The sequence below is a fragment of the Trachurus trachurus genome (assembly GCF_905171665.1).
Source record: "Trachurus trachurus genome assembly, chromosome: 24".
NCBI lineage: Eukaryota > Metazoa > Chordata > Actinopteri > Carangiformes > Carangidae > Trachurus > Trachurus trachurus.
This window is the reverse complement of record NC_139910.1, coordinates 28,340,484-28,368,320: the sequence shown is the minus strand read 5'-3', so window position 1 is coordinate 28,368,320 and position 27,837 is coordinate 28,340,484. Positions and strand designations below refer to the sequence as shown.

The 27,837-nt window shown below is 42.2% G+C and overlaps 1 protein-coding gene across 2 annotated transcripts in view; it reads right to left on the bottom strand.

Moving 5' to 3' along the window:
- cnih3 (cornichon family AMPA receptor auxiliary protein 3) overlaps positions 1 to 8,212 on the bottom strand; it is a gene marked incomplete at its 5' end in the record, with an annotated part of 105,539 nt that extends 97,327 nt beyond the window's left edge. For both annotated transcript variants that reach the window (XM_084001167.1, XM_084001168.1), the window contains one exon: positions 8,135 to 8,212. In XM_084001167.1, the coding sequence (XP_083857293.1) occupies positions 8,135 to 8,212 (78 nt within the window). The remainder of the gene's footprint in view (positions 1 to 8,134) is intronic.
- Positions 8,213 to 27,837: the final 19,625 nt, after the last annotated feature.

The following is a 27,837-nucleotide window of genomic DNA, read 5'->3' as shown; positions in this document are numbered from 1 at the left end:
CCAAAAATATTCTAAGCAAATATAGCCTCCCTAAACACAAACAAATAACCTTAAACGGATTGAAAAGGGTGTCTCGAGACATTGAAGACGGCCGAGGACTGACGAGACGCCTCTGGGCTGGTTGCTCCTGCGGTCTGTCCACTCCTCTCATCCGCACTTCAGCACCTGTCCTGGGCTGCACAGTGTCGGCTCGGCTCGGCTCGTTCCTCGTTTTAAATGACTTTACTCCTTTTAAAAGTAACGTAAACAATTTACTGTTCTGGTCACTCATACGCGTGTATAGTTAGGCTATATGTTGCATTGCATTATTATTAGTTATAGCTACTTCAAAAATAAAGGACGGTGGAGCGAGCCAAGCTGTAGCCCAGGACAGGTGCTGCAGTGTGGGAGAGGAGGGAGAGACTGGGCTCCGCGGGGCTCTTGCAACTTGCGGCGGATCAGAGAGGGTGGAGGACCGACATGACAGCGGGTCTTGGTCTCCTGGTACCTGTACGGTCCAGGACCGCGGAGGTCAGCGAGAGGGGGGGGGGGTACGGTGGTCGACTCTGAACGCGCTCACCGGGCGGATCTCTCCAGTTACGGTGCGGTGCGTGTCAGGGGGGAGGCCGGCGGGACGAATCCGCCGTCGGGTCTCCTCCGCTCCGGTGTAACACCGGCACGGTGGCTCGGTGGCAGTGCTTCCACCGGCTGCGCATATCAGACTAGACAAAAATAAGATAACATGTTCTTCTTCTCTTCCGTTTACCAGCGCTCTAAACTCTACGTCAAATCCGAACGTGTTGCGTTGCATGCGTAATCCCTGTGCAACAGCGCGGGAAAGTCGCTCCTCAGAGGCAATTGCGCTCCTGGGTAAGCCAGGGACTCTTGTGTAGTGGAGATGCGTTCAATGATCATCCTGATAAGTCGTTTGGCAGTGGCTGCAATGTAACGGACATTGTTTTATATGTATAAACTCCACAGGTCAGCTTTAAGTAACAATAGTTAGTACATTATTAAGCATTAATTAACTGTTTACAGATATATTAACAATCATTATTATGTATTTTTTAGGATTAGGAAACATATTAATTAATGTAGCCTATTAGTAAGCAGTTAATTAATGTTTACTACTCAAAGTTAGTTAATAATGATCAAAAGTTGAATAATGTAATTATGTATGCATTACTCAGCATTAACACATTAGTTTTGCTTAATAATGTACTAACTAACGTTAATTAAGGGACCCTGATTGTAAAGTGTTATTCAAACACTTTAAAGGGAAACTTTGTTTTTTTTTTTCAACCTGGACCCTGTTTTCAGATGTTTTTCTGTATACGTGAGTGATGGATAATACAATTATTGAGGTGGCTCCAGTATTGACCCGGCAAGCAGCCTGCAGCCCAGCTAACGCTCTTCAACCAGGCAAGTGGCTCTCGTCAAAGTTCGCCCTATAAATGTGCACAGACTCAGATAGTTACAATGAGTGTCCAACAACATACTAGAAAGGAGAAATGAACGTATGTCTCTACCTTTAGCAGGAGGTCGCTGTTTGTTGTGATCTGTGTCCAAATCTCACCATGCTAGAAATCTCGTTCTGAAATCTCGTGATAACTCGCGGCAAAACACCGATGGGGAATAGCTAGGCTACTGTTACCTGACTGAGGTGAAGAGAGACGACTGAAGTGAATTGAACTGATTTCCAAATTGTAGTAACAAAATGTTGGGCTGCTCTCAGCGCAGCTTTCACAGAGCTTTCACAAGTTAGGGCTAACAGTTAGCTGTGCTACAAATGGATGCTAACACTCCTGTGGATGCACTGCACCATCGCCGTGCCGACCACAGGGTCTGCTGTGAGCACTTTGACCGGGATGACTACTACCAGTCAAAGAAGAGACGCACTAAAGGTAGAGACATACGTTCATTTCTCCTTTCTAGTATGTTGTCGGACACTCATTGTAACTATCTGAGCCTGTCACGTTTATAGGGCGAACTTTGACGGGAGCCACTTGCCCCGTGGAAGAGCGTTAGCTGGGCTGCAGGCTGCTTGCCCTAGGCTATACAGAAAAACATGTGAAAACAGGGCCCAGGTTGAAAAAAAAACGAAGTTTCCCTTTAACTACCAGATGATTATTGTTGAGAAGCATTGAACAAAAAAGGTATGTCAGTAAATTAATGTACTTAATACATAGGTCCCATTGTTCCTACTGGTTTTCTGTCATTCTTTAACATTTCTTAGTTTGTGTACTTTGTGAAACTGGTATAAAATTATTTCATGTGTTAATAAAATGTTCTTAAATGTCTGTCATTTTTCAAAAGAACTTCACAGTTCAGAGGGATTGAAATGTTAAGATAAATCTTGATGCTATAGCAGTGTACAGGCACTTATGCTTTGCAGAAGTGAGATGTTTCCAACACACCTGCATCAAAGAGATTTGGATCTGCCAGCATCTTTGTTGTTGAAACCAAAGCTCAAAACCATATCATTATTTTACCAGGATTGTTTACTGTACTGTTTTCTGACATCAGTAACACAACTAAAAAAACAATACAGCCCTCTCAGGTCTGAGGTTTATAGCGCAGGCTACATACGAGAGACATCAAGCTATACACGAATTCGGCGAGCGATTTGTGTATGCCGCCATCTTGCGGCGGCGCCATTGCTGCGGTGACATGTGTCAGTCATAGTACCGGTAAACTGATTCTCTATGACAGCATCATCAATAGGCTGCATTTGTGATGTTTAGTGCCCCCCAGTAACTGATTAAGGTATCTTACATGAATACCAATATTAATTTAGGAATTAATCATTTGTTTGAGCGATTAGCAGGAAAGATTAGAGTAACAGGGAGATAAGGGACTGTATCATAAACAATAACATACCGGTACGTTATGCGTGCTGCCGTTAGCAAGCCAGCAGCGGGATATTTAATCATGTGGACAGGCTACATGAATAAAAACAACAACTTGTGCTTTGTTTTAGATATTCAAGAATATTTTATTGATCAGCTGGCCTCCGATGATCAGAAAAAACGTCAATTACAGGTCTCTGATTTATGGTCAAAATTACCTGAGCTCCGGATGGGTCGGACATATTTTACACCGGCTTTTAGACGACCATGATCACATCATATTGAAGGGATCAGTGAGACATTCACAGACCGTCCACTTTTACCACGATGTGAAGGTAACGGTGAGGGAGAGTAGCCTGTACAGGTCAGCTGTGACTGCGTCACTGGCGGCTGCTGCTGCTGACACGCTGTACGTAACGTTACGGTCTAAACACGGACACTCCTCCTGACGTAAGGGGCTGTGTTTTGCTGATATTAGAGCAGTCGAGACGGCACATGTCCTCCCAGCCTTCCTAGACATATTTACAGAAGAGAAAAGGTCCACTTCTTGGCGCTTGCATTCAAATGCCCGCTTCGCGCACAGAACCCATCGCTGCCTGACTGGGAGCTGTCACCGCAGTAATGGCGGCTGCTCCACTAACGGTTATTTCGCCGAATTAGTGTATATTTTGGGATAAGGAGAATTATTTTTTATGGCCGGCACACTATGCCTTCCAGCTGCTCCCCTCTGGGAGACACTACAGGACAATTGCCTCCAAAACAACCTGCTTCAGAAACAGTTTCATCCCCACTGCAATAAATATCCTGAACTATGAACACTGTGGAACAAGCATGGCACTATAAGTTGTAATTGTATGTTTGTCTATACGTGTTATATGTGATCATTAAAAGAATCAATCAATCAATCAATCAATCAATCAATCAATCAATCAATCAATCAATCAATCAATCAATCGATCAATTAATCAATCAATCAATCAATCAATCAATCAATCAATTCAGTGGACAATAAGTTTGACGTTGGTTGTGAAGGTCCTTTCTCTTGGCTAATAATACAGATTTAAATGTTGATAATCCATTTCAACATTGGATTATCAATCACAAATAACCACATTGATCATATCACACCCATAATGAATTGATAACATGGTTGGATAACATGGCTTAGTATTTAAAGGTCCCATATTTTACAGTTTTACAGTGTTTTATTTGAAATGTTGATCCAAAAGATGATAGACAAAGTCTATGCTTCTCACTTTTAATAATCAGTCAGGTCTATATGAAATGTTAATTAGGTTTATGACTGATGGCTTGTGTTGATTAAACACAAAGGAAAAGGCAAGTGTGATGAAGTACAAAAGTGTGAAGGATTTGAGAAGCCGTGTGCCTGTAATTGTAACTACACTGCAGTTTTTTGTTAGTTTTAAACTAGAAAACACAGTAAAGACGACAGTAAATCTGAGGGCCTTTACCCTGGTGGTCTGGGGTACTGGGGATTCAGTCCAGTTTTCTCAGCCTTTCTTTTGTGCTCCATGCATACAAAATATGCCTCCATATTTCACCATGCCTTCCAACCACTTAATACCAAAACTGCCACCACATAATGGAAACCCCCGACTGGGAGTGTAAATGATGTCAGTGTGACATTATACCCCCTGCCTCGCTGCCCGGAGAGCCTCCACATCATATCTGCACTACAGGGTTTTCCCAGCTCACACCAACAGAGCGTCTGGCTCGCTCTCAGCTCCTCAACACATTATGGTCTGTGGTTACACAGGGAGGAGAATCACTCAAGCAGTGGGACCATTGAAGCGCTGAAGCGTTCAGTGCTCGGGGGAGGTCGCAGTTCACCTTGTATGGTAATTAAAATGGCTTTTGTGAGTACTCCCATGGGTGACTTTAATGTTGTATTTTATTTGACGAACATATTGATTGTGGCAATCGCTGCACTTTGTTGGAAGTGAAACACTCAAAGTGTCATTATGTGAGAATACTGTGACCTGTCTCCTTTTAATATATTACATAAGTGAGACTTGAAAAATACGTCATTAAGAGCTGCCAAAATCCTCATTTTAAACAATTACTTAAATTCCTCAGTTGGTAGAGCACCCGCCCCATGTGTTGAGGCTATAGTCCTAACTGCAGGTGGCCCCAGTTCGATTCCCGTGTCGAGCGGTCCTATCCTGTGTGTCTGCCTCCCCATTTCCTGTCTCTCTCGACTGTCCTATCAAATAAAGGCATGAAAAGCCAAAAAAATTAAATAAATAAAAAATTACTTCAGTTTCCAAACAAGAAACGATAGAATATTTGAAGTGAAAAAAGTTTAACTTGCCATGTAATATAAAGGGTCAACTGAAGATACTGTGCAACTCTGAACACTGAGGGATATTTAACATTTTGGCAAACTGGCCAAAATTCCTATAGTCATAGCAGTAGGTTCATTACCTTTAACTGTCGGTGCATGTTGTTTTGAGATTGGCGGGGGAGAGACAGAGGCGCACGGTATTTCCACATTTCCCTCATCAAACTAAATACACAATCCAACAACTCCAAAACACTCTCGTTGACAAGTTGTGACCTGCACATTCACCACGCTATGAAATAATAATGGAACATTACAAGGCCAATGTGTAACCAAAACTTCAGACACATGGGCGGACTATAGGGATTATGGCAATAGGTGAATTTGCCAAAATGTTGAAATATCCCTTTAAGAAATGAATCTCAAATTACTGCATTCATCATATCACATCCATAATGAAATGATAACATGGTTAAATAACATGGCTGAGTATTTAAAGGTCCCATATTTTACAGTTTTACATTGTTTTATTTCAAGTGTTGATCCAAAAGACAATAGATGAAATTCCACAGAGCAATGCACACACACATAAAAGCCTACAACTGAGCTGTGAAATGAGCTGTCAGGACTTCTGCAACTTTGTGATGCTCAGAAACATTTTCCACTGATTGGCTCACTGACCTGTTGTTACTGGAGCTCCATAGAGAAGCAGATGTAAAACTACATTGATGGTTCTTAAAAACCACAAATTAATTTTCTTACGGATCAATGCTTTAGATAAAAGACTGGATAAGTGTAAAATGTGCATCATACAGTGACTTTTATGAACGTTTACATTAACACTGAGTTGATTCCCTGATACTCGACCTTGTCTTACTGAAGACATTAGCTCATGCTTTGTCAAGAGTCTGACCAGAGAGGTGTGATGTTAATGTAATAATATATATTCTAAAGATATCAAACATTTATTATTTATTGTGTTTTTTATACATTATGTTTTATGCATTTTAGGTAGCTAGGCTACTTTGTTTTTGTGTTTCTGTGATTTGTGTTTTGTCTTGTCGTTGTTATGTCTGTCTATCTATCTATCTATCTATCTATCTATCTATCTATCTATCTATCTATCTATCTATCTATCTATCTATCTATCTATCTATCTATCTATCTATCTATCTATGTCGTCCTCTTTTGTTTCCTCACAGATTTTTATACAGAACAGCTTGATGTGTAAACGATGGTAGAGAAAGAGGAACACAGTATTTTTCAGTGAAATTTCAAACAAGTGAATGGATGATTTATCAGCACCTTAAAATAAGTAGCAAGTACAGCAATACCACCTACGTATTGTATGAGGTAATTGACTGGGAAGCATATTGGTTGATTGATTATGGGCAATTAATGACAGCGATTCATCTATGAGCGGCCATTTGTCACTGTGGTATTCAGAGGCTCAGGCTCACATATTACCCTCAGATAGGACTGGTGTGTGTTTGACTCAGAGCAGTTCATTACTCATTTTATTTCCATTGTTTTTTTCCTTCTTCTATGCACCCTCTATCTTTTCATGTTCATTAACACTGGCTCATTTTATTTATAGTTTGATTTAACCCCCGGGTTCTTTGACTCAACACACTGCACTGCTGCTCAGGGCGTGGAGGTCTAACCTGAATCCTGCCACCACAGTGGCCACTGTTTTTATCTGAGGTTCTTTGAAACCAGATGAAATTGAAGAAAAAAAGACTGAGAGTTGGCCACCTGCCAAAGACGACTAATAGAAGTGAAACAGTTATGGCCAAAATTTTCCCCCAGCATTTGGCAGGTGTCTGGTGTTAATGTGCAGCCTTGGCTACCACAGCTCCACATATTCCCACCTCACAGCCTCCTTCCTAATTATGTTTTCTCGCAGTATGGAGCCACCAGCTTATTATTATTATTATTATTATTATTATTACTATTACTGCTGCATGTCTTGTGTGTCACCGTAGATGGGGATCAGTGAAGGAAGCGTTCTCCACTGTTTCTGCCGTGTTAAGCAGAATGCAAAATAAAGCCTGGGTGCGATGTGGATTATTGCTGAAGCTAGAATAATAGTCTTCCATTGTGATCCTTCCAATGGTGCTGAATCTCCATTGCATAGAGAAGGGAAGTGTTGAGGTTTCTTGGGCCTGTACTCTGAATCAAGACAGATGGAGGTGTTTTTCCTTGTCAGCATCATAAAGCTGCTCTTGTTTATTTGATTTTGCAGCTTTTTTTGCTTGATCAGTCAGTTCTAACTGTACTATCTGCACTCTAACATTGGACAGTGGGTGATAGACAGGCAGAACGGTTATTAACTGTAATTGCCAGTGGATCAGTCACCAGATCTCTTTCTGTTTCCACACAACAAATGCAGCCTAGGGGCAATAGGCTGGAAGACCTGACCCAAATCTGTCTTTATATAAGGCCCCGCATTGATGGAGATGTTGCTCTGGGAGCAAATAATTAGATTATTCAAATATCATAATGCAGTCAGTCATATTGGCACTGGTGTGTAGCTGAGCTGAGGCTTGATTAAAGGCAGAGGGTGCAGAGGAAGATGAGAGAGGGGGAGATAAGACTCTACAAGATTTCCTAATTGATGTGGAAGGAAGGGTGGTTAATTGATCTAAGATGCTGCACAGGGGTGCAAGCTTTTCTGGCTATGAAAATTGGGTCAGCACGAACGCGTAAAGTAGAGAATTGTCACCAAGTGATTCAAACGCTGGATGCATGGTGGGTGATGGAGCTGTTACCGTGCAGATACAGGTGCGCACCTGTCATGTGGAGGAAAATAGGAAAATAATGTTCCCGCAGCGTTGAACTGTGTCAAAATGTCCATGCGAAATGAATGTATCTATGTATCACACCTGCGCGTCCGTATGCAAACACATTCCCAGTGATGTGAGATCTGCCAGTAATCATAATCATAATCATAATCAATACAGGAAAAAAAAAGACCTGATCAATGTCAATCTGAGGTACTTACGTGCCATATTGCAAAGAAGATCAGGGACACGCAGAGGACCAGAGACAGCATGTAGCAGAAGGCAGCAAAAGTGAACATAATTGAAAAGGGAAACGATGGATAATTCCCCAAAGAAGCACGATCCCGCTGACAAACATCTAAAACAAAATACGGGGGAAACGAGACAAAGTTCTCACGGTGCCATGAGAATCCGTGGCGGCACCGACACCATGACTTCGCCCTTCGCAGTGTTTGCAACAAATTGTTGCAGGAAACCTCTCCAGATGATCAGCCGCGCGTCCACCCAGCAGCAGCAGCAGCAGCAGCAGCAGCAGCGGTGGTGGGGATGCGACTGGAGTCAAAGAAGCTGCTCTCAAATCAGTGCACTTCGCATGATGAGCGATCAGTGTCCTCAGTAATAGTGAGATGATCATGTAATCATGGGAAGGCAACAGTTTCCTCGGGAATCTGATGTGACGAGGGAATGCGCCAAACCATCCGGGAGAGGTGAGCGTGTAGGTAATCCATCCGGAGGAGAGTCCTGCTCTGCTCTGCTCTGCTCTGCTCTGCTCTGCTGCTGGGAGCTGTGAGCTGGAGCTGCTGATCCTCCACACTTCACACACTACGCCTCAATACAAGCTGCTTTCTCTGACAGCGGCAGGGAGGCAGGGAGAAGGCGCGAGAACAAGTGGATTTAAAAGAGCAGCACAAGGTTTACGTGTGTGTATGCGTGTGTGTGTGACTTGTTTGAACCTCCAGTTGTTAATGATATAGACAGACTGTGCTGTGTTGATCTCTCGGTTGATGATTCTGAACCTGGTTCTGGTTCTGGTTCTGGTAAAGCACAGTGCTTTAATGTGAAATCACTGAGTTGCTGTGTGTAACTGCTAGGTCTGTAACCAGTTCATACATATTGGCACATTCACCTGTACAAAACTGGATTTACCACTTAATGCTGTATACCTCAGGAAAAAAGGCAGACAAAGCAGTGACTGAATTAGAAAAAAATAAATAAAGAATAGGTAAATAAATAAATAAATTCATTCATTCATTATCATATTAATTGGGCTACACAAGATTATGATGTGTAATTTAAAAAAGCACAATTCACAATCATCATCTAGAAATTGATCATTGAGACTGAGTCTAAACTAGAATATGTGGTTTAAATGATATCTCAAAAGAACTGTGTACGTGTCGTGAGGTTTGCAGCATATTTCATCTGTGGAAATGGCTCCATCCTGTGACGCTTTTATAAACTGCCTGCAACAAGACCAACAGAACAATAACAGTGGAAAAATGCAGCAGAGACACCTGAGATACATGTAAGTCTGTTCTATGACAGATGTAATGACACAGGCCTACATGCAGAGAGGTCATTGACATATTACAGCATTAACAACAGTGTAGCTACACTCTAAACATGTGTTTTATTACAAATACACACTGAAGCTATTATTTTGTATGAATTTACTCTGTATCTGAAGAGTTCATTTGCAAAAGCAGATAACTCAGTTTCCAAAAAAATTTCAATTTTGTTCTTCAATTACTATTTACACCAGGTGATATCAGTCAAACCAAAGTTGAGTGGCTTTGACCAAGGAGATGAGACATAACAAAACAGATGTAGCTAAAAAAAAAAAAAAAAAAAAATATTGACAACAACACTATGCAAAGAACAATTCAAAAGCATCAGCTCATTTTTTTTCAAAATGGCATTTATCTGCTTTTGCAAATGAACTCTTCAATGAGTAGAGAATAAAACTAGGTGTAATACGGGATGGCCTGATATGTTAATACATAATCTCATAAAGAAAAAAGAAGATAACAATACAATACAATACAACAACAAAAAGTGAAAAAGGTATAGATACATATATTAAAGAGGCATCAGTGTGTTGCAGGTGTTCTGAGAGCAGGAGCAGCAGATTTTAAAGACTCTGAGTGAAATATGTGAAACAGCTCGCTATGACTGTAACTTACATGTGGAAACACATCAAGACATTTTCTTCATGTGGGGTTAGGGTTAGACGGATGGAACAAACACCATAAGCTTTATTTTGAAATCAGTGCCATATCCTGTTTTCAGATAGGCTGTGTTTCGCAAACTTGACACTTGAGTCATTGCCTAGCAACAGCTCTAGACAGTTAACTGAGGTTCTGGTGGATGTTGTTATGTGGCACGATATTACTCCTCCCAAACACTGGGAACTAACCTACCACCCGGTTACAGCTGACACTATGGACTGAACTGCTGCCTTATTCTATTCACTAATAGCAGAACAGCAGTGATCACACAACAAAGAAGAAGTGTAACTTTCAGATGAAAATACAGTCATCTACACCAGACCACACTTCAGCTCACATGTATGACAGTGTATTGACTTACAGGTAATTAAGCCTCTTCATTAGTCTGTCATGGCAGGAGAGCTCCATGCACTCACTGTTATTCACTGTGTGCTCAGCACTCTAACAGATCAGGTCTGATGGCTTAAATTAAAGAGATAATTAATTAAAGGGCTATATTTGGAGCGACTGGGATAAACAGTGAAAAAGATTCCAACAAGCAAAAGGCAATTTTACAGTTCATTGCATCATTTATGCATTCCCATTTTCTCCGCAGCATGACAAGTGCTCAATAAAATCATATATAAAAAAAGAAGAAGGCAGAACACAAAATTGCCATCTTATTCCTTTCAGAGTGTCTCCATGTGGGAGCTTTGTAGTCTGACACTTAAGCCTGTCACTCAGGCCCTCCTGCGATGTTACAGAAAATGACTGCAGTGCAGCTTTTCATTCTCAGCTGAGATCCTCTTCAAACTCATCACATACTGCTAAGTCACTCCACAACTTGTCTCTGTAGCTGTGACACTCCAACCGGCGTTCTACTTGGCTGATACGCGCGGCTCCGTGACAGCACCGACGGCCACTTTGCGAGGTGTCGAGAAGTTGTCGTGCCGAAGTGTCAATGAGAGACAGACAGGATGCCTGCGAGGGGACAGACAGACAGGTGGAGACAGTCTGAGTGACAGCAGTGGCTCATAATCTAGTGACATGCTCAGAATCCAGCTGCTGGTGCTCTTATCTTACACACTGATAACTTGCTATTCATTACGAAGGAAATGACCCTGATGATGTGAGGCAGGATTTCTCTGCTGGGTTTGGGGGGAAAAGGCAGCTTCCAATGAACTATTTCTAAGGTTTGTTACATTACCAGCTTTAACATTTTTTTTTTTGACATACTGCTCTAGAAGTAATGTTTGAGTTCAATATCACTATCAGACTTAATTCCCCCTCACTAACAGCTGTCTCCAGTGGTGGAAAGCAACACCATTGTTAACTGTGTCTGTCACATCTTTTCTTATACTGAAGTTACCAAGACAACCAGTTAACCCCGACCCATCTTGTCACTTTCTGACAGCGGCTTACTGTGGCACTGCTCAGAGTATGATAACCTCTTGTGTAATACAGCAATGTGACAATCACCTTGCGATCATGGCTTTGTGGTTAAATATCTCAACAAATGATCCATAAAAGTAGTATAGCGATATAATTTAATACAAACATTAATTAACCTTTAAAGGGACAACGAGGAGTTTCTATTTGGTTATAAAGAAGTCTCACGTTAATGTGGATGAATCTACGTTACCCATACTTGTTAATGGCTCCATTTTCGATCAATAGATCGTTTTTCTCTATCATTATTTTGTTATTTTAATTAATGGTGGAAATTCTGGGCGAGCCGACCAGCGTTTCCTTACTTTTGGTTTCGCGGACGCTGCCCGGCTGACTTTCATTCTTGATGAATGAAAACATTCTTGGCAAGACGTCGGTCTTGTGCCGGTCCAAGAATTTCACTGTGCGTGCGGAGGCTCATGGTAAATGTAGTGTGAAAACACTTCACTCTCCAAAACTCCTCGTTGTCCCTTTAAAGGTAGGGTTAGAGATTTTAGAAAAATAGTAGCATACTAGCAGGCTACATTTTGAAAATACCCAAGTCAAAAGTCCCAGCCCCTTTCCTCAGACTTCTCTCTGAAGCCATCCTTCACATTTCCACGGACATGTCTGGGGCCGTTGACTCGCTGTTTTGGTAAGCAACCGGATCCAGGGCGAGAGAGACAGGCCTTTCCTGTCAAATTAAAAGCACCAAGCTAATAAAATGAGGTGAAACTCTTTAATTTAAGGAATATAATTTAAAAGAAAGTCCCTGAGCCATTAAGATAACCTTTTGCTTTTATTGTATTACAAGTTAATGTCTATTTTATAAGTTTGATGTTGGTTAACACTTTTACTTTGGTGAATTTGGTGATTTCTGGATTCACTAGAAGACGGGAACCAGAATGCAGACAACATTGGGAGTTAACAGACACCAGGCTCTTCTCCTCTCTGAAGAGCCTGGTGACGCGAGGCTTGGTAAAGACACCTAATGCACATTACCAGAGCTACACTGCCACCCACCAGACTGGAGTGTGGCAGCTTGATTGGGTGTAGACAGAACTAGACATGAAGGCATCTGATTGTTTTTTTTGCTGTCGGAGCCAAAAGCATGGATTGGTCAGAGTTTTGTCAGTCCTGCTGCTGCCACAGAGGTCTGATTATTTTTATTCCTTTTTACTGAATACATAATGTATTGATTGCTCTCAGGATAGTCTGACCTGACGGAAGTGTGTTGCTGCGATTAGCCTCTAATTGGTCGGGACGAGCCACCCGGTGGAAGTCCCGCCTCCGTGTTGCAGCGTTCACAGTCCGCCCGGTAAAGGGAAACATCAACAAACAACAACAGGAACCGAACCATGGATCTATTCTACATCCGTGTCATGAACTGAACAGAAGAAGAAATATCCGTCAGCGGTTGCCGACCGTCGTTACACCACGGACCCAAATCCAGTTTCCAACCGGCAATATTTTGCTACGGCGCCGACCACAATGATTGTGACTGGTTGAAAGATTTCCTAACGGCTGGAGCGTTTTTTTCTCCAATCGCAGAATCATAGGCCAGCCAGGCCCTTCTTCTCTGGAGGAGGGGCTGGGGAGCCAGACTTCTCTCCAAGGACCATTTCACCCAGTATACCAAAACGTGTATCTGAACAGGATTACCAACTATAACTTGAAGAAATTACATTTTAAAATGGGTGATCCTTTAAATTCTTAATATATCAGATTTTAACCTCTTCAAAGTTTTGGGTATGACCAAATAGTTGCAAAACTATGGTTAGTATGGTTTCATGACTGAGGTAAAGCACACCTGTTTAACATCAACATGTTGGTGTAACATTGTGAGAATTCTATTCACACACTGACATTATCATTTAGCTAGCTAAGGTAAGGAAGTCTATACACCCTCACAGGTTGACACATGAATAAAGATCTGATCAAGATGTCTCTATTCACATACATTTAAGATTTAAAGGCATGTGGAGGCATCACCTTTTTCATCAACAGTGCACATCTCTTACCCAACATAGGATTGCAACATAGGTGACCTAAGATCCAGCGCTTAAAGGGATAGTTCAACATTTTGGCAAACTGGCCCATTGCCATAATCGCTATAGTCATAGCAGTAGGTTTGTTACCTTTAATTGTCGGTGTAAGCTATTTTTAGAACGGTGGAGCGGAGCGGAGAGCTGCTCAGGGCTATACTATGGAGGCTAAGGGAATTTCTTGGTTTTCCTCATCAAACTCATCAAATACACAACCCAACAACTCCAAAAGGCTGTCGTGGACAAGTTGTGAGCTGCACAATCACCACGCTATGAGATAATAATGTAACGTTACGAGACAGAGTTGTTTTAGAGGTAAATTCATGCAAAACCGCTGATGCGTTGCCTTCAGGGACAGTTTTTCAGCAAGCAGTCTCTGTATTTACCCTGTATTTACCTCGAAAATGCTCCGTTTTATAACGTTCCGTTATTATCTCATAGCGTGGTGAATGTGCAGGTCACAACTTGTCCACGAAAGCGTTTTGGAGTTTTGGGATTTTGTATTTGATGAGTTTGATGAGGGAAACCAAGAAATTCCTTTAGCCTCCATAGCATAGCCCTGAGCAGCCTGCCGCTCCGCTCCTCCGTTCTAAAAATAGCTTGCACCAACAATTAAAGGTAACAAACCTACTGCTATGACTATAGCAATTATGGCAAAGGGCCAATTTGCCAAAATGTTGAACTATCCTTAAGATCATGTATGATGGTCTGTATGCCACGTTCACATGAGTGTGAATGCCAGTCTACTTTCACAGCCAGTCTTTACCCATGCTGCATCACTTCTCTGTACCCGTCCCTTAATGTCTGCACAGTATCTAAGTTTGCTGTTTGAGACTGTGATGTTCACTTTAAAATAACTCCTCAGGGCCGTGCCCACGCCCCCAACGTGTTTGTGAGTGTGGACCATCGGTATCAGCTGCCACGGGGATTCATTTTTATCACAGACAGGCATTAGTGTGGTGTTGGCTGTTTTACAGCTCTTTCCTGAAAACACCCAATGCCAGAAATTGGCAAAGCCTCTAATTTGTTGTTTGGAAAGAGGCCAAGGCCATGATGTGCTCAGCTCCCGGTAGACATTTCAAATGGTGTTGCATAGCAACTAATAATCAGTTCTGCCGACTCAAGAATAATTTTCCAATCGTTACTTATCCCAGGGAGAGTTTTACAGAGGAGCTGTTTGATGTGCACCTACAGGAGGTCACACACATCTGAGAGTTCTTAAGTGAAAGTGATGTCATTGGTCATCATTAGCTCAAAATGTCTGGCAATTACCAGTCTGTGAAGGGAATTCAACATTTTCATGATCAATTCAGAGGGGACAGGGTAGCATTAGCTTTAACTCTCAACTACTGCACTATGCATGTAGTTCCGTTCTCCTTATTTATTTTATGGAAAGAGGCCAGGCTATGTTTGGGTAAAAGTGCTGTACAGCAATGAACAGGCTGTGTTTTAGTTGGCAATCACATATGAAGTCAGCAAACACAATACTGTTAACAACAACAGATCTGAGAACGCAGCAACAATTTAAACCCAGAAAATCTTTGTAGAAACAGTGACAACATACAGAACAGATTCAATGAACATTCATTAAATGAACTGAATACGCAGATTTCTCAAATTTGATTTTGATTTGAAGTTGATGACAGTTGTCAATCAAGAGCAATGTGATTAACGTACAAACAGACAGTCCTTGCATTTCGCTACTACTGTACTCTATATTACCTGCAGTAATTGTTTTGACCACTTAGGGCAGTAGAAATAAGCCGTGCACGTGCATGTGTAACCTCCAATATTAGGAACAGATAGCAACATGCAGTACAAAGAGAAAACAATCAGTCATGCAGCATTCTTTTTTTTTTTTACCTTCTTTTGTAGTTAGATTTTTCACATGATTCACAAGATGAGTCTGTTTTCATGACTTGGGCTCAATATTATGTAATATAAGCTGGTGAATAAAACTCCAGTCCTGCCAAAAGTAATTAGTTGCAGAAAAGCATGAGAGAAAACAATAGAACCAAAGCTGGAACACAGAAGCTACAAGCAGGTATTAATGTGGAAAACTTTGTACAAAAGTTTATCGAACTTTAAAGTCAATATGTCATGACAGTTGCTGGATGAAACTTTTGTAAGAAGAAGTAAAATAGTCTGATCAATATAATATGTATTGATTAAACTCTTTTACAAAAGAGGGTTGTTTATGCGTCACAGAGCTGCTGCTTGTCTAACAAGAAAAAGAACAAACAACAAGAAACAATCTCAGCACAACAGCGTTGAGGCTCTTATATATATGTATATATATTGTATGTACTGTATACAGCCCAGATCATGTTCCTGTTTTTACTGTAGGGTGAACTGGATACATTTGTCCAGAAGATGGTGCCACTTTCCTTCCCTTTCCAAACTTTGTGGCCATGCATCCTACTTCCCAACCCCGCTGACGCACCCCCAATGGCCAACACATAACAATCAGTCATTTTAATCAAGTTGCAACAAATACTCCACCAAACAAAGAACAAATGACAATACTGTAACAGTTTCCCTGTTTCTAACCAGTTCTGCACTTCTGCATATTTGCATGCTCGCTGTCACAACAAGCTACTTGCAGTTCGCCCCCAGTAGTTAGGCTGCTGGTAGGAAGACAAGAGCATTGTGGGTACTTTTTTAAAAGTTATTATTAAAACATTTTGTATTAAACAAAGAATTGTGAACCCATTTGCAATAATGTATGAGCCATATGCGCCACAAAGTTTGATGTTTTACATGTGAGTGTTTCATAGAACATCTTTTGTCAGTAATGTTACAAACTTACAGCAGTTTTTAAAGCTAAAGAAATATAAATACTGTCATACTGTAGATCAAAAACAACAGTAAGAATGTGGAAATATAAAAAAGATGTTTTTCTTCATTAACGATGTGCACCACGCAGAGAAAGTAGAAGACAAGGGGTAGAGCCACAGATCACTACATCTGTGGTCTAACATCATTGCTCTCATTGTGGACGATGGTTGTTGTAGTCTAGTCTACTACGTTCACAATGACCAGATGAGACTCTGCTTTAAAACGGATACTGTCTGAAGTGAATATAAAAGAAAGGCAACATGTGAGCAGAGGCTATGTTTTTTGCAGCAATGGCTCACCAACTTCTGTTTCAAACCCACAGCCTTATGGGTAGTGGAGTCTATAATCTAATTATTTTTTGTAGCCTACATCACAATAAAATATCTCACAGCCTCAATATCATTTAGTGTTTAACATTTTACACCTCTTTTATTCCTCTTAATATTATATAATTAGATCAGTCCTCTGTGATCAACATTTTCTTTTTGCTTCAGTGTTGGATTCAATGTCACCAAAAGATTTGATTCTACTCCTGAAACCAGTACAAAGATATGTGACTTGTAACGCCCGCCAATGTAATAATGCCCACAAACGTAATAAACCACAAACGTAATAAAAATATGCAGCTTTCAATGTAATAATCCTGCAAACGTAATACATTTTCCACAAACGTAATAGCCGCTGCCTACTACAAACGTAATACGCGATTTCCCACAAATGTAATAACTATTACGTTTGCAGAGATTTATTACATTTGTGGGGAAGTGAAAATCTTCAATTTTCAATGTAATAAAATGTAATAACGCAATGACTAATGGTCGTTGTGTTGGTTGTTGTTGTTTATATCTACTAATAGCCTACTGACTGGGCGAAATCCAGCTGCTGACTCTCCGCTCCACGATCACGGAGAGCCCACCCCACCCTGCCCACCCCTCAAACAGCGCATCTCTCTCTCTCTCTCTCTCTCTCTCGCCGCTGTCTGCGGGAAAATTGAATTGAATTAATAAACCTTTAGATGCCTATTTAGACTGATAAGTGTTGTGTTTACCTTTTTAAAAAAATCAGGCTATCTCCCTCTGTCAATCACAATATGTGTCCTCTGTCAGTATCAGCCCTGTCAATAAACAGGTAGGGGGAAAACCCTCCGACCTAATGTTAAACTAACTTATCATTGGAATGTAGGGTGTGCGCTATAGCTACGCTCTCCACCTGGCTCAGCTCTGCTGTCCCCCACTTTAGCCCCCCAAAAACGTTGTCTTTATCATATATTTATTTATTTATATAATATTGTTCTACTTCAGTGTTGAGTTCTTTCTGCCTCATAACTATTATGGACAGTGCCATGGATTTATCGGGGAACTGCTGATATTTTGTCTTAGTAGTGCTGAATATGACCAAGCCGCTGTCCGCTGTCTCAGTGCTGAAATATGAATGAATGACAGCGTGTCGCTGCCCGAGAGAGAGAGAGAGAGAGAGAGAGAGAGAGAGAGAGAGAGAGAGAGAGAGAGAGAGATGCCTCTTTCTTTTCTTTTGCTTCTTTTGCGTACATTTTTGTCCTCCTGCTTATGACACGCGCTGTCCCCTGCAAACATTTGCTTAGGATTGATTGTGATAGGTACACGGTTGGGAGGAAGAGAGAGAGAGAGAGAGAGAGAGAGAGAGAGGGAGAGAGAGAGAGAGAGAGAGAGAGAGAGAGAGAGAGGCGCTGTTTGAGGGGTGGGCAGTGATCGTGGAGCGGAGAGTCAGCAGCGGGATTTCGCACAGTCAGTAGGCTATTAGTAGATATAAACAACAACAACCAACACAACGACCATTAGTCATTGCGTTATTACATTTTATTACATTAAAAATTGAAGATTTTCACTTCCCCACAAATGTAATAAATCTCTGCAAACGTAATAGTTATTACATTTGTGGGAAATCGCGTATTACGTTTGTAGTAGGCAGCGGCTATTACGTTTGTGGAAAATGTATTACGTTTGCAGGATTATTACATTAAAAGCTGCATATTTTTATTACGTTTGTGGTTTATTACGTTTGTGGGCATTATTACATTGGCGGGCGTTACAGGACTGTTTTCAGGGCTTTCACACCATTTTTACTGATTTGATTGTTTTAATATTGAAATACCTGTGAGCTGCCTGAATCCTCTAGCAGCTGTATCAATAAATAAATATGATATTTTACCTCTTGTGATAAAATTGACTATTGTTTTGGTTGGGGCGTAATGGTCCATTTAAAAAAACAAAACAAAAAAACTGCTGTTCAATCAGCCACTGCATCAAAAGGCAGTGTGTGCATCTCAGCGCATCACTAAGATTAATCAAATTGATCAAATACGTTGAGGTAAATATCCACATCAAGAAAGCAGAGGTCTCGCACACACACATACAGTTGTTTCATTTGTTTTGGTGTAGTGATGGTTTGTCACCATGTTCCTCTTTTTTGTCATCAATACATCTTCAAACTTTGTAAAGTTGCAGCGTCCAAAGTGTCTTCCCAAGGACATTTTTGTCGTATTTGTAAAATAAAATCTTTATTTATTTATTTTCATGCTCTTGTGCCTGTCTTCCTGACCTGAAAGGTTTTTGTGGTGATATCCGTGTTCACCAGAGGATGATGTGAAAACGTGTTCTCTATTTTCTATTTTCCCAGGGATTTTCTCAAATCTGACCTGAACGTTTTTTGTGGAGATATCCATGTTCATAGGAGGATGATGTGAAAAATATTTTCTTCATTTTTGTATAGTTATTGTTAAGATCGTCAACATTTTCCTTTGTTGTCGTTGTCAAGACATCCGTGCGCATTGGTTACACCACTTGTGTCTTCTCCAGAAAAACTGTTTTGGTGTTTTGTATTTTTGTGTAGTCGTTGTTAAGATCACCATTTTCCTTCAGTCTGACCTAAAAGCTTTTTGAGGAGAGAACTGTGTCATCCAGAGGTAGGTCTTTATTTTTCTCTTTTTGTGTAGTCATTGTTAAGATCATCATCATTTTCTTTATTCTATAATTTTCAGATGAATCCATCCCTTGGTTCTACTGTTTTCCACCCACTGCATGGTGATACCCACGATGCACTGTGGGAACTCTTTCTCTTTTATCATTCCATGCCACTAACGTATTTTTCTGTCCAGTAATTTCATGCTTGTCCTGTCTCTGTCCTCATTCTGCAGGGACAGTGAGTGTTATTGTGGAACCTGGATAAGCAGCAGAGAGCAGTCCAGTCCAGTTCTCATGAGCCAATTTGACACCTAAATACAAAAATGGTTCTTGAATAAACCTCTGTCAGTCAGAGCTTCTAGATTATGAAATTGAAGATTTATTTTCTCTTTTTTTGTGGCATATATCTTTTTTTTTTTGTTTTGTACATTAACTCATTGAGTGCCATTGACATCTATGGACGTCACTCAGCAACTGCTCGTACTTGTTGTATTTTAGTTGTTGTTTTTTCTTTTCTTTTTTTTTTTGGGGGGGGGGGGGGGGGGGGGGGGGGGGGGGTCAATGAAAAAACATGTTAAATGAAATTTTCTGATGTCTTACATGTTTTTGAAGCCAAAATTAAAACAGATAAATCACTGTTTTTCCTGAGAGCTTTCTAGAAAAAAAGTGGTCTTTTTGGTGCAACCAGGCTCTATTCAACTTAAAGCAATACTTACCTTTCTGGAACTTTTGCACATTTCTTTGTCTAAGTTAAAATGCTATTAATAATCTGATGATACATTAAAATGTAAGAGAAACCCAACAAGGTTAAAAACTCATAATTTTTTCATTCTCATATAATTCTGAGAAAAGTCTGACCAATAATATTATTCGGTCCGATTAATAAGATTTGACGAGCGACCGAACCTACTTAATATGTAATCACTTTGTGCACTCTCCTCCTCTCCCCCCTCCCGACCAGGAAGAACGCTTATTGACAGAGCAGTACCAGGACAGAGCAGAGGAGACTAGAGTCACAACACACAAGAAAGAAGGTTTTTGGAAATAAATAGTTTTTTAAAAGACCAATAACTGCAGCCGCAGCTGGTCGTGGAGTTTCATGTCTGATATTGTAACGTTGATAGTGAGCAGCCCCGAGTGATACGTAAACACAGGAAGTCACATGTGTCTATAAAGCATCCAGTGCTAACGGCTAGGGGGCTAGGCTACTGTTAGCTCTGTGCTAACGGCTAGGCTACTGTTAGCTCTGTGCTAACGGCTAGGCTACTGTTAGCTCTGTGAGTTCTCAGCGGTCCGGACCCGGTTGAACTCCGGACCGGCGCGGCTCGACTCGGCTCGGTCTGGATTTATTTTGGCCCTGAACCAGCGCATCAGGTGGCGCTGGTCCGGCCGCCAGCCCGGCTCGTTGAGAACTGTAATCTGTAACAATCACTTCAGTCATCACTGAGTCCGTTTATACGGTTTAAAACTCCGGTGTTGTGTTTGTTTGTGTTGTTCCCGTTTCACTCACGTTCCTGTTCTGTTTACCGTTGCCATGCCAACGCATGCAGCAGGGAGGGAGGGGGCTCGTGGAGGTGCAGGAGGAGGGAGAGGTGGGTGGGACTTGTGAGGGAGGTGGAGCTGTTGATTTTCAAATGTTTGTGCTGTGCTGAGTGAAATGCCAGATCGGTAAGTATTGCTTTAAGATATATTAAGAATGGAACAAGGTACAAACAAATGTTTTTTTTCCCTAGTTAAATAGAGAGTCTCCTCTTTCCTTTGAGCTGTTTGGTGTTTTCAGAGTTATAGTACAAAATATTCTGTGCGGTCTTGAAATATTACTCAAAATGCCCCAAAACGCTGGCACATGGCACTGACCATTTTATAAAAGGGCTGGCACTCAATGAGTTAATAACAACAGAAGCACACAAGTGACTGAGACATGTGCAAACATGTGCTGACACACATACACACACCCATTCCTTCAAACCCCTCCTGAAGATTTGCATGTAATTAGAGGTGGTGTGAAGTCTTGCACAGAGCCTGGGCCTGCTAGATAAGCTAATATGCAACCACCTACCTTACATTCCCACTCACACCACCACCACCACAACCACTGGCAACCCCCTGCTGGGGCCTGACATGGAGAGTGTGGCTTTTGTGTGTACACTGAGTGGTTTCTGGCACATGCAGGTTTTGCCTCATGTTAGACTTTCAAAGTCACAAACTTTTCTGAAGTAGATGCTCTTTATTGGTGGTGTTAACCCTGTAAAGCCTGAACCATGAAATAATTGTCAGAACATTTTGAAATTGGACCCTTTATTGGACCTTCTGACAAAAAAAAAAAAAAAAAAAAAAAAAAAAAAGAAGTCAAAATTTTTTTTTTTAACTCATTGAGTGCCAACCACGTAATTTCTCGTTTTTCGTTCCCATGCGTTGAGTGCCAAAAACGTAATTTTACGTTTTTTGCTTTTTTTTTTAAATTATGAAAATAGACACTTTAATACACATTATATGTAAATTTGGGGACTCTACGACGAGGAGAACTGAAATAGATGACGATCAAAGTCACATGACAGCTCATGATCTGGAAGTTTTTATCATAACTCGGCTTCTGCAAACGAGTTCTGCATGCAGATGCAGCGCAGCTGCTCTGCTCTCACCCGCGCTGCAGCTCCAGCTGCTCGAGCTGCTCGGAGCAGAAACAGGAAGCTCTCAGCCGACAGTCCGCCCGGTCTTCAGCTGGAGCAACACCGTGTCCTCCCCAAAGTCCTCCCGCGGTAAAATCTGATGGTCTCTGGGCCAAAGCAGACCGGCATCACCGACCCGAACCACAGAAGGACCGCGACCACCGGTGGGACCGGTCTTCCCGAGCCGCGGTGGCCGACTGACCCTCACGTTCCGCGGGGAGAAGCTGTGAGACGGCACGGTGCGTCTGTGTTATTGTTGTTTAGTGGCGCCCCCCCCGCCCCCGCTGGTGGTTTTGTGAATAGAACAACCATTGTTGTATATATTTATCTTATACGAGCCCTTTGATCCAGAAATGCGAGTGTGAGAAGAGCGACAGACACAAACACAGCACCTTTCATAAAAGACGCTCTATCTCCTTTTCTAGAAAAAAAGGAGGGATTTTGGTGAAACCCAGCCATGTTTAGCTTGACTTTTCTCAGGAACGGAGGCACGTAGAAACAAACGGTTTGTGGCCACTTGAAGCATTAAGTTAAACCTTTCAATTGAGCCACAGTATGTGTTGGTGGCAATAATATAGAATACACTGTGGCTCTACATAAAAAGTCAAAAATGGTCTAAATTGCCGGTACACTTGACTAAAACTTTGGAAAGGAGCGCGGCACTCAATGAGTTAAAACACATTTGGGTGACTGACTGACAGCAGCCATATTGGATATCCCAGTGAAGGCCTGCTGGTGCATAAATAACTGCACCCTGGTGGTTTGTCTGATCATTGCATGTATCTGATTGTACACATTAGGTTTTTCAGGAAAAAAAATCACAGTGAGGATGTAGAGGTCTGAAAAACTCATGTATTTTCATGTATCAAATTTGATACAAATGGCGACATTAATATTTGATCATTTCAGGTCAATCATTTTAACAGCCATATATTTCACACATGGAATTCAAGTTTCTGTTTTGAGATTGCTACTGGGGGAACTAGTGTCAGGCACGAGAGAGAGAGAGAGAGAGAGAGAGAGAGAGAGAGAGAGAGAGAGAGAGAGAGAGAGAGAGAGAGAGAGAGAGAGAGAGAGAGAGAGAGAGTGCGGTGCTATCTGGCCCTAAACCGACAGTACACCACAGCAGATTATTTGAGCATGGTGACAGATCAGCAACTAAAACAAACCCTGACCAAGTCCAGACAGAGTGAACACAGCCTGGCTATTGAAACAGGGAGGCACAGGAAACCCAGAGGCTGTGCTGTCACTGCAGCCTTAACCAACCAGAAACAGAACTACGCTTCCTCACCAAATGTGAAAAATATATAAATATTAGAGAAACGTATTTCCCAAAATTTGAATCAATAACAAAAGGTTTTTTACTGTAAAACTATCAGATGAGGAAACACTGACCATCCTGCTGGAGGAAGAATCAAAGAATGATAAATTAGCAGCAGTCTATGTAAGTAAGAAAAGTAAAAGTAAGTAAAATTTTATTTATATAGCACTTCTCACAGAAAAGAATCACAAAGTGCTTCCCAAGATACATAAAAATACAAACATCATACCATCTGTGCCGCCCCTTTAAGAGACAGGGGCATTGTGGACTCTAGTGTGCTGTGTGTCTCTTTAGACCAAGGGGGCAGTTGTCGGTCTGAGAAGTGAAGCTCACTTCCGCATTCAAAAAGCTGCAATCCCCTCGGCTGTCGCTGGGGGCTGGCTCCAGAAGGGAGCAACTCCAATCGAGCCCCATGTTAAAATAGCCGATTTTACAGCTTAAAAAAACATATTTACAGCCTGGTACATTTTATTTTTTTGGTCTCAATCGATAGTTTCTACCCCCGCACACACTCTGAGGGGGGTGAATTTTTTTTAAACTCTACCGTTTTACTATTATTAGGGTTAAAGTTCTGGCCAATCAGGGCGCAGAACCGTTGAGTGACAGGTCCGGCGACCGCTGCTACGAGGCCAGTGGGCGGGCTCTCGGCCGGCCAACGGCCGCACCGCTCCAAATATGGCAAGTAGAATCCAACATGGCGCGGTTCTAACCCCCATAGTAGCGGCACAAAACAGACTCCCCCAAACCAATGGGTGACGTCACGGACGCTACGTCCATTCTTTTTACAGTCTATGCTTTAGACTTGCCATAGTTCTTCTCCACAGACAGGGAGCTTTGAGTGAAGCTGTTGTTATCATTTTTTACTCATTCATTTTTTCTCAGCTGTACCCTGGAAGGCATATATGTCTGTGAGTATTGGTTGTTCTTGTGTGGAACTTACCTGTTGACGTTTTAGAAACAGTTCATATTTGTGTGGGAAAACTTTAAAAACGGAACGATGCTAATGCGCTAGCTTGTCAATGGCGTTTTCAATGTAACGTTAGCATTAAGCTAATCGCTAATTATTCTTTGTGGTCAGTTAATTAAGAATTGAACTTGTTTATGAGTATTTGTGTCATGTATTATAATTGTTGTGTTAAAGAACAAAGCCAAACAACATGTAACATTTTATTTTCTATCTTTGTATTGCAGTTTCACAGTGTATCAACAGTAAACATCCCAAAACTTACCTGCTGACTCGGTGTTTATTGAAGATCCCTGTTAGCTATCTGCCAAGTTAACCACAGCAACAACAAGGGCAGAATAGTGAAAAGACATACGCTGAAAGGGGTTCCTACAGAAAAGTGGATCTTCGTAAAAGCACAAAGATTTCTTCTGTCAACAAAGCTTCACAATGGACAATATTGAAGACACACTGGACACGAGGTCAGTATGTTCCAACACCTCACGTGCCAGTCAGCGTTCCTCAGCCAGTGCCATTGCAGCCAGAGCGCGTGCAAAAGCGGAGGCTGGAGGGCCTGGAAGGAATCTTTCCACAGTTCTACGGCTGACCTAAATTTGACATTTAGAGAGGAGCTTGATCTGCTGTGTAAATGGCTTGGGCCAAAATCATCCGAACATGCAAAGAGGATACGAGCAGTCCACATCCATGATGCAGCAGCAGGCGTGAGCATGGTATGGCAAAGGTTAGAAGATTGTTATGGATCCCCGGAGGCTATCGAAAACGCACTCCTTAAGAAGGTGGAGGATTTTCCAAAAATCGCAAACCGAGATAATCAAAGGTTGAGAGAGCTGGGAGACATTCTTTTGGAGCTCGAAGCGGCCAGGTCAGATGGATTCCTGCCTGGTCTAAATTACCTGGACACATCTCGTGGAATCACTCCTATTGTACAAAAGCTGCCATACTCCCTGCACGACAAGTGGGTCTCTCTCGCATCACATTACAAGGAAAAATACCACACATCTTACCCACCTTTCGCCTTCTTTGCAAAGTTTGTTTGTGATCAAGCCAAAACGCTCAACGACCCAAGCTTTGCAGCACTCACAGGTGGTGGGAGCATGGGGAAGTCAGAGCATCCTTTTCGACCAAATGTGAGAACACCCATTTCTGTCAAAAAGACAGAGGTCTCAGTGAACTCTGACAGTAGCTATAACAACCACTCAGAGAAAAATATGGCTGACCCAGACAAGCAATGCCCACTCCACAACAAGCCACACCCCCTTCGGAAGTGTCGTGGGTTTAGGAGCAAATCATTGGATGAGAAGAAAGCCTACCTTAAAGAGAAAAACATTTGCTACAGGTGCTGTGCATCAACCAGTCACCTAGCCAAAGACTGTGGTAAAAATGTTCAGTGCAGAGAATGCCGGAGCGATAGACACCCCACTGCACTACATCCAGGGCCGGCTCCATGGATGACTGAGATCTCTGTAACCACGAGAGATCAAGGCGGGGAGCAAGAAGAAGAAGCCGCTCAAACTGTCACATCGAAATGCACCGACATCTGTGGGACAACTGTCAGAGGAAGATCATGCTCCAAAATCTGTCTCGTCAGAGTGTATCCAGCAGGCCAACGAGAGAGAGCGGTCAAGGCTTACGCTGTCCTCGATGAGCAGAGCAACAAGTCCCTAGCAAGAACAGAGTTTTTCGAGCTCTTTGGGATTACAGAGGGCACAGCCGCATACACTCTGAAGACTTGCTCAGGAGTCATTGAAACCATGGGCCTGAGAGCCAACAATTTCATCATGGAGTCATTAGATGGTAAAACTCACATCCCACTCCCCACACTAATAGAATGTGATATGCTCCCAGATGACAAGTCCGAAATCCCCACGCCGGAGATCGCCAGACACTATACACACCTCAAGCGGGTTGTGGACAGGATCCCAGCTCTAGATCCCTCAGCAGCCATCCTCATCCTGCTCGGCCGAGACATCCCAAGGGCACACAAGGTTTGGGAACAATGCAATGGCCCCCACAGTGCTCCTTACGCCCAGCGTCTCGACTTGGGCTGGGTGATCGTAGGAGAGGTTTGCCTTGGAAGAGCCCATAAATCGGATCGTGTCAATGTCTATCGAACTAACGTGCTGAGCAACGGACGTACATCTCTGTTTGACCCCTGCACTAACAGTCTCCACATCAAAGAGAAGCTTGAAGTTCCAGTACATCGCTTTCACTTTCTAAAGGCTAACACGCCGAAAGACCTGTTTGATGAAAAAGATAGCCTTGGTGAAGGAGTCTTCCAGCAAACACCACATGATGACAGGCCTGCCATGTCTGTGGAAGACAAAGCTTTTCTGGAAATAATGGACAAGGAAGTCTTCATGGATGACTCAAACAGTTGGCTACCTTTCAGGGAACCAAGGCAGAAACTCCCCAACAATCGAGTGCAAGCAGTCAAGCGCCTTTCGTCGTTACGCCACATGCTTGCTAAAAAGCCGGACATGAAAGAACATATGGTTGCATTCATGCAGAAAATCTTCGAGGCAGGTCATGCTGAACCAGCCCCACCACCCAATGGAGAGCAGGAGTGTTGGTACTTACTAGGGCCCGACCGATTTATCGGCGAGCCGATTAAATCGGCCGATTATAGCCCGTTTGAAACTAATCGGTAATCGGCCAAAACTCTGCGATTGTCGCCGATATTTTCAGGAATAAAATGCAGGGAATAAAACTTGGTTTTACTTTGAAAAGATTCCCCCGCACGGCGCCGACCTCATGACAAACTCCATCCACTACTACCTCAGTTACAGCACACAGCAGAGTGACTGATCTGTCTCAAAACCAGTGTTGCCACTGGCTTTCTGTTTCCCTTTTTTTTAATTTTTTTTACCGCGGTCGGGTTGTGAATTAATTAATTAATGCTTGTCTCCGGCCGTGTTGGGTCCGAGATTCAACAAGCCGGTCGGGGTCGGGTTTTACCGTTATATACCGGCACGGCAGTATGCTCATCTATCACCAATAAACACAGTAGAGGGTGAGTGACTGAGCTGAGGCTGTGTGATGGGTGGGGGGGTCCGCGGCGTGGAGCGGTGCGGGACTCTGACTGCAGCGGGGACTATCATGTCTCTGCTCCGTGACACTGCTGTGAGACTGACCGCCGGTGAGCGCTTTGACACGGTGCCGGGCACGGCAGCAACCGCTGATTGCTTTTAATTGAAAAGAGAGAGAGAGAGGGAGAGAGAGACGCCGTGCCGTGTAAAAAAAACAACAACAAAAAAGTATCACGTGTCATGACTTCCTGTATTTGGCCCTTCAAAATAAAAGCCCATATTGATTTTGACTTCATTTTGACAAGACAGGGCTTCAAATGTTTGTTTTTTTTCATGCAACCAATCGACCAATGAAATTTTAGTCGGCTAATGATTTTTTGGTCGACCAGGCAGCCCTAATTTATATATTATATAATATATATAGATATATTATTATAGTAATACAATTTTAAAACTTAATTAAAAAAATAATAATAATCGGCCGATT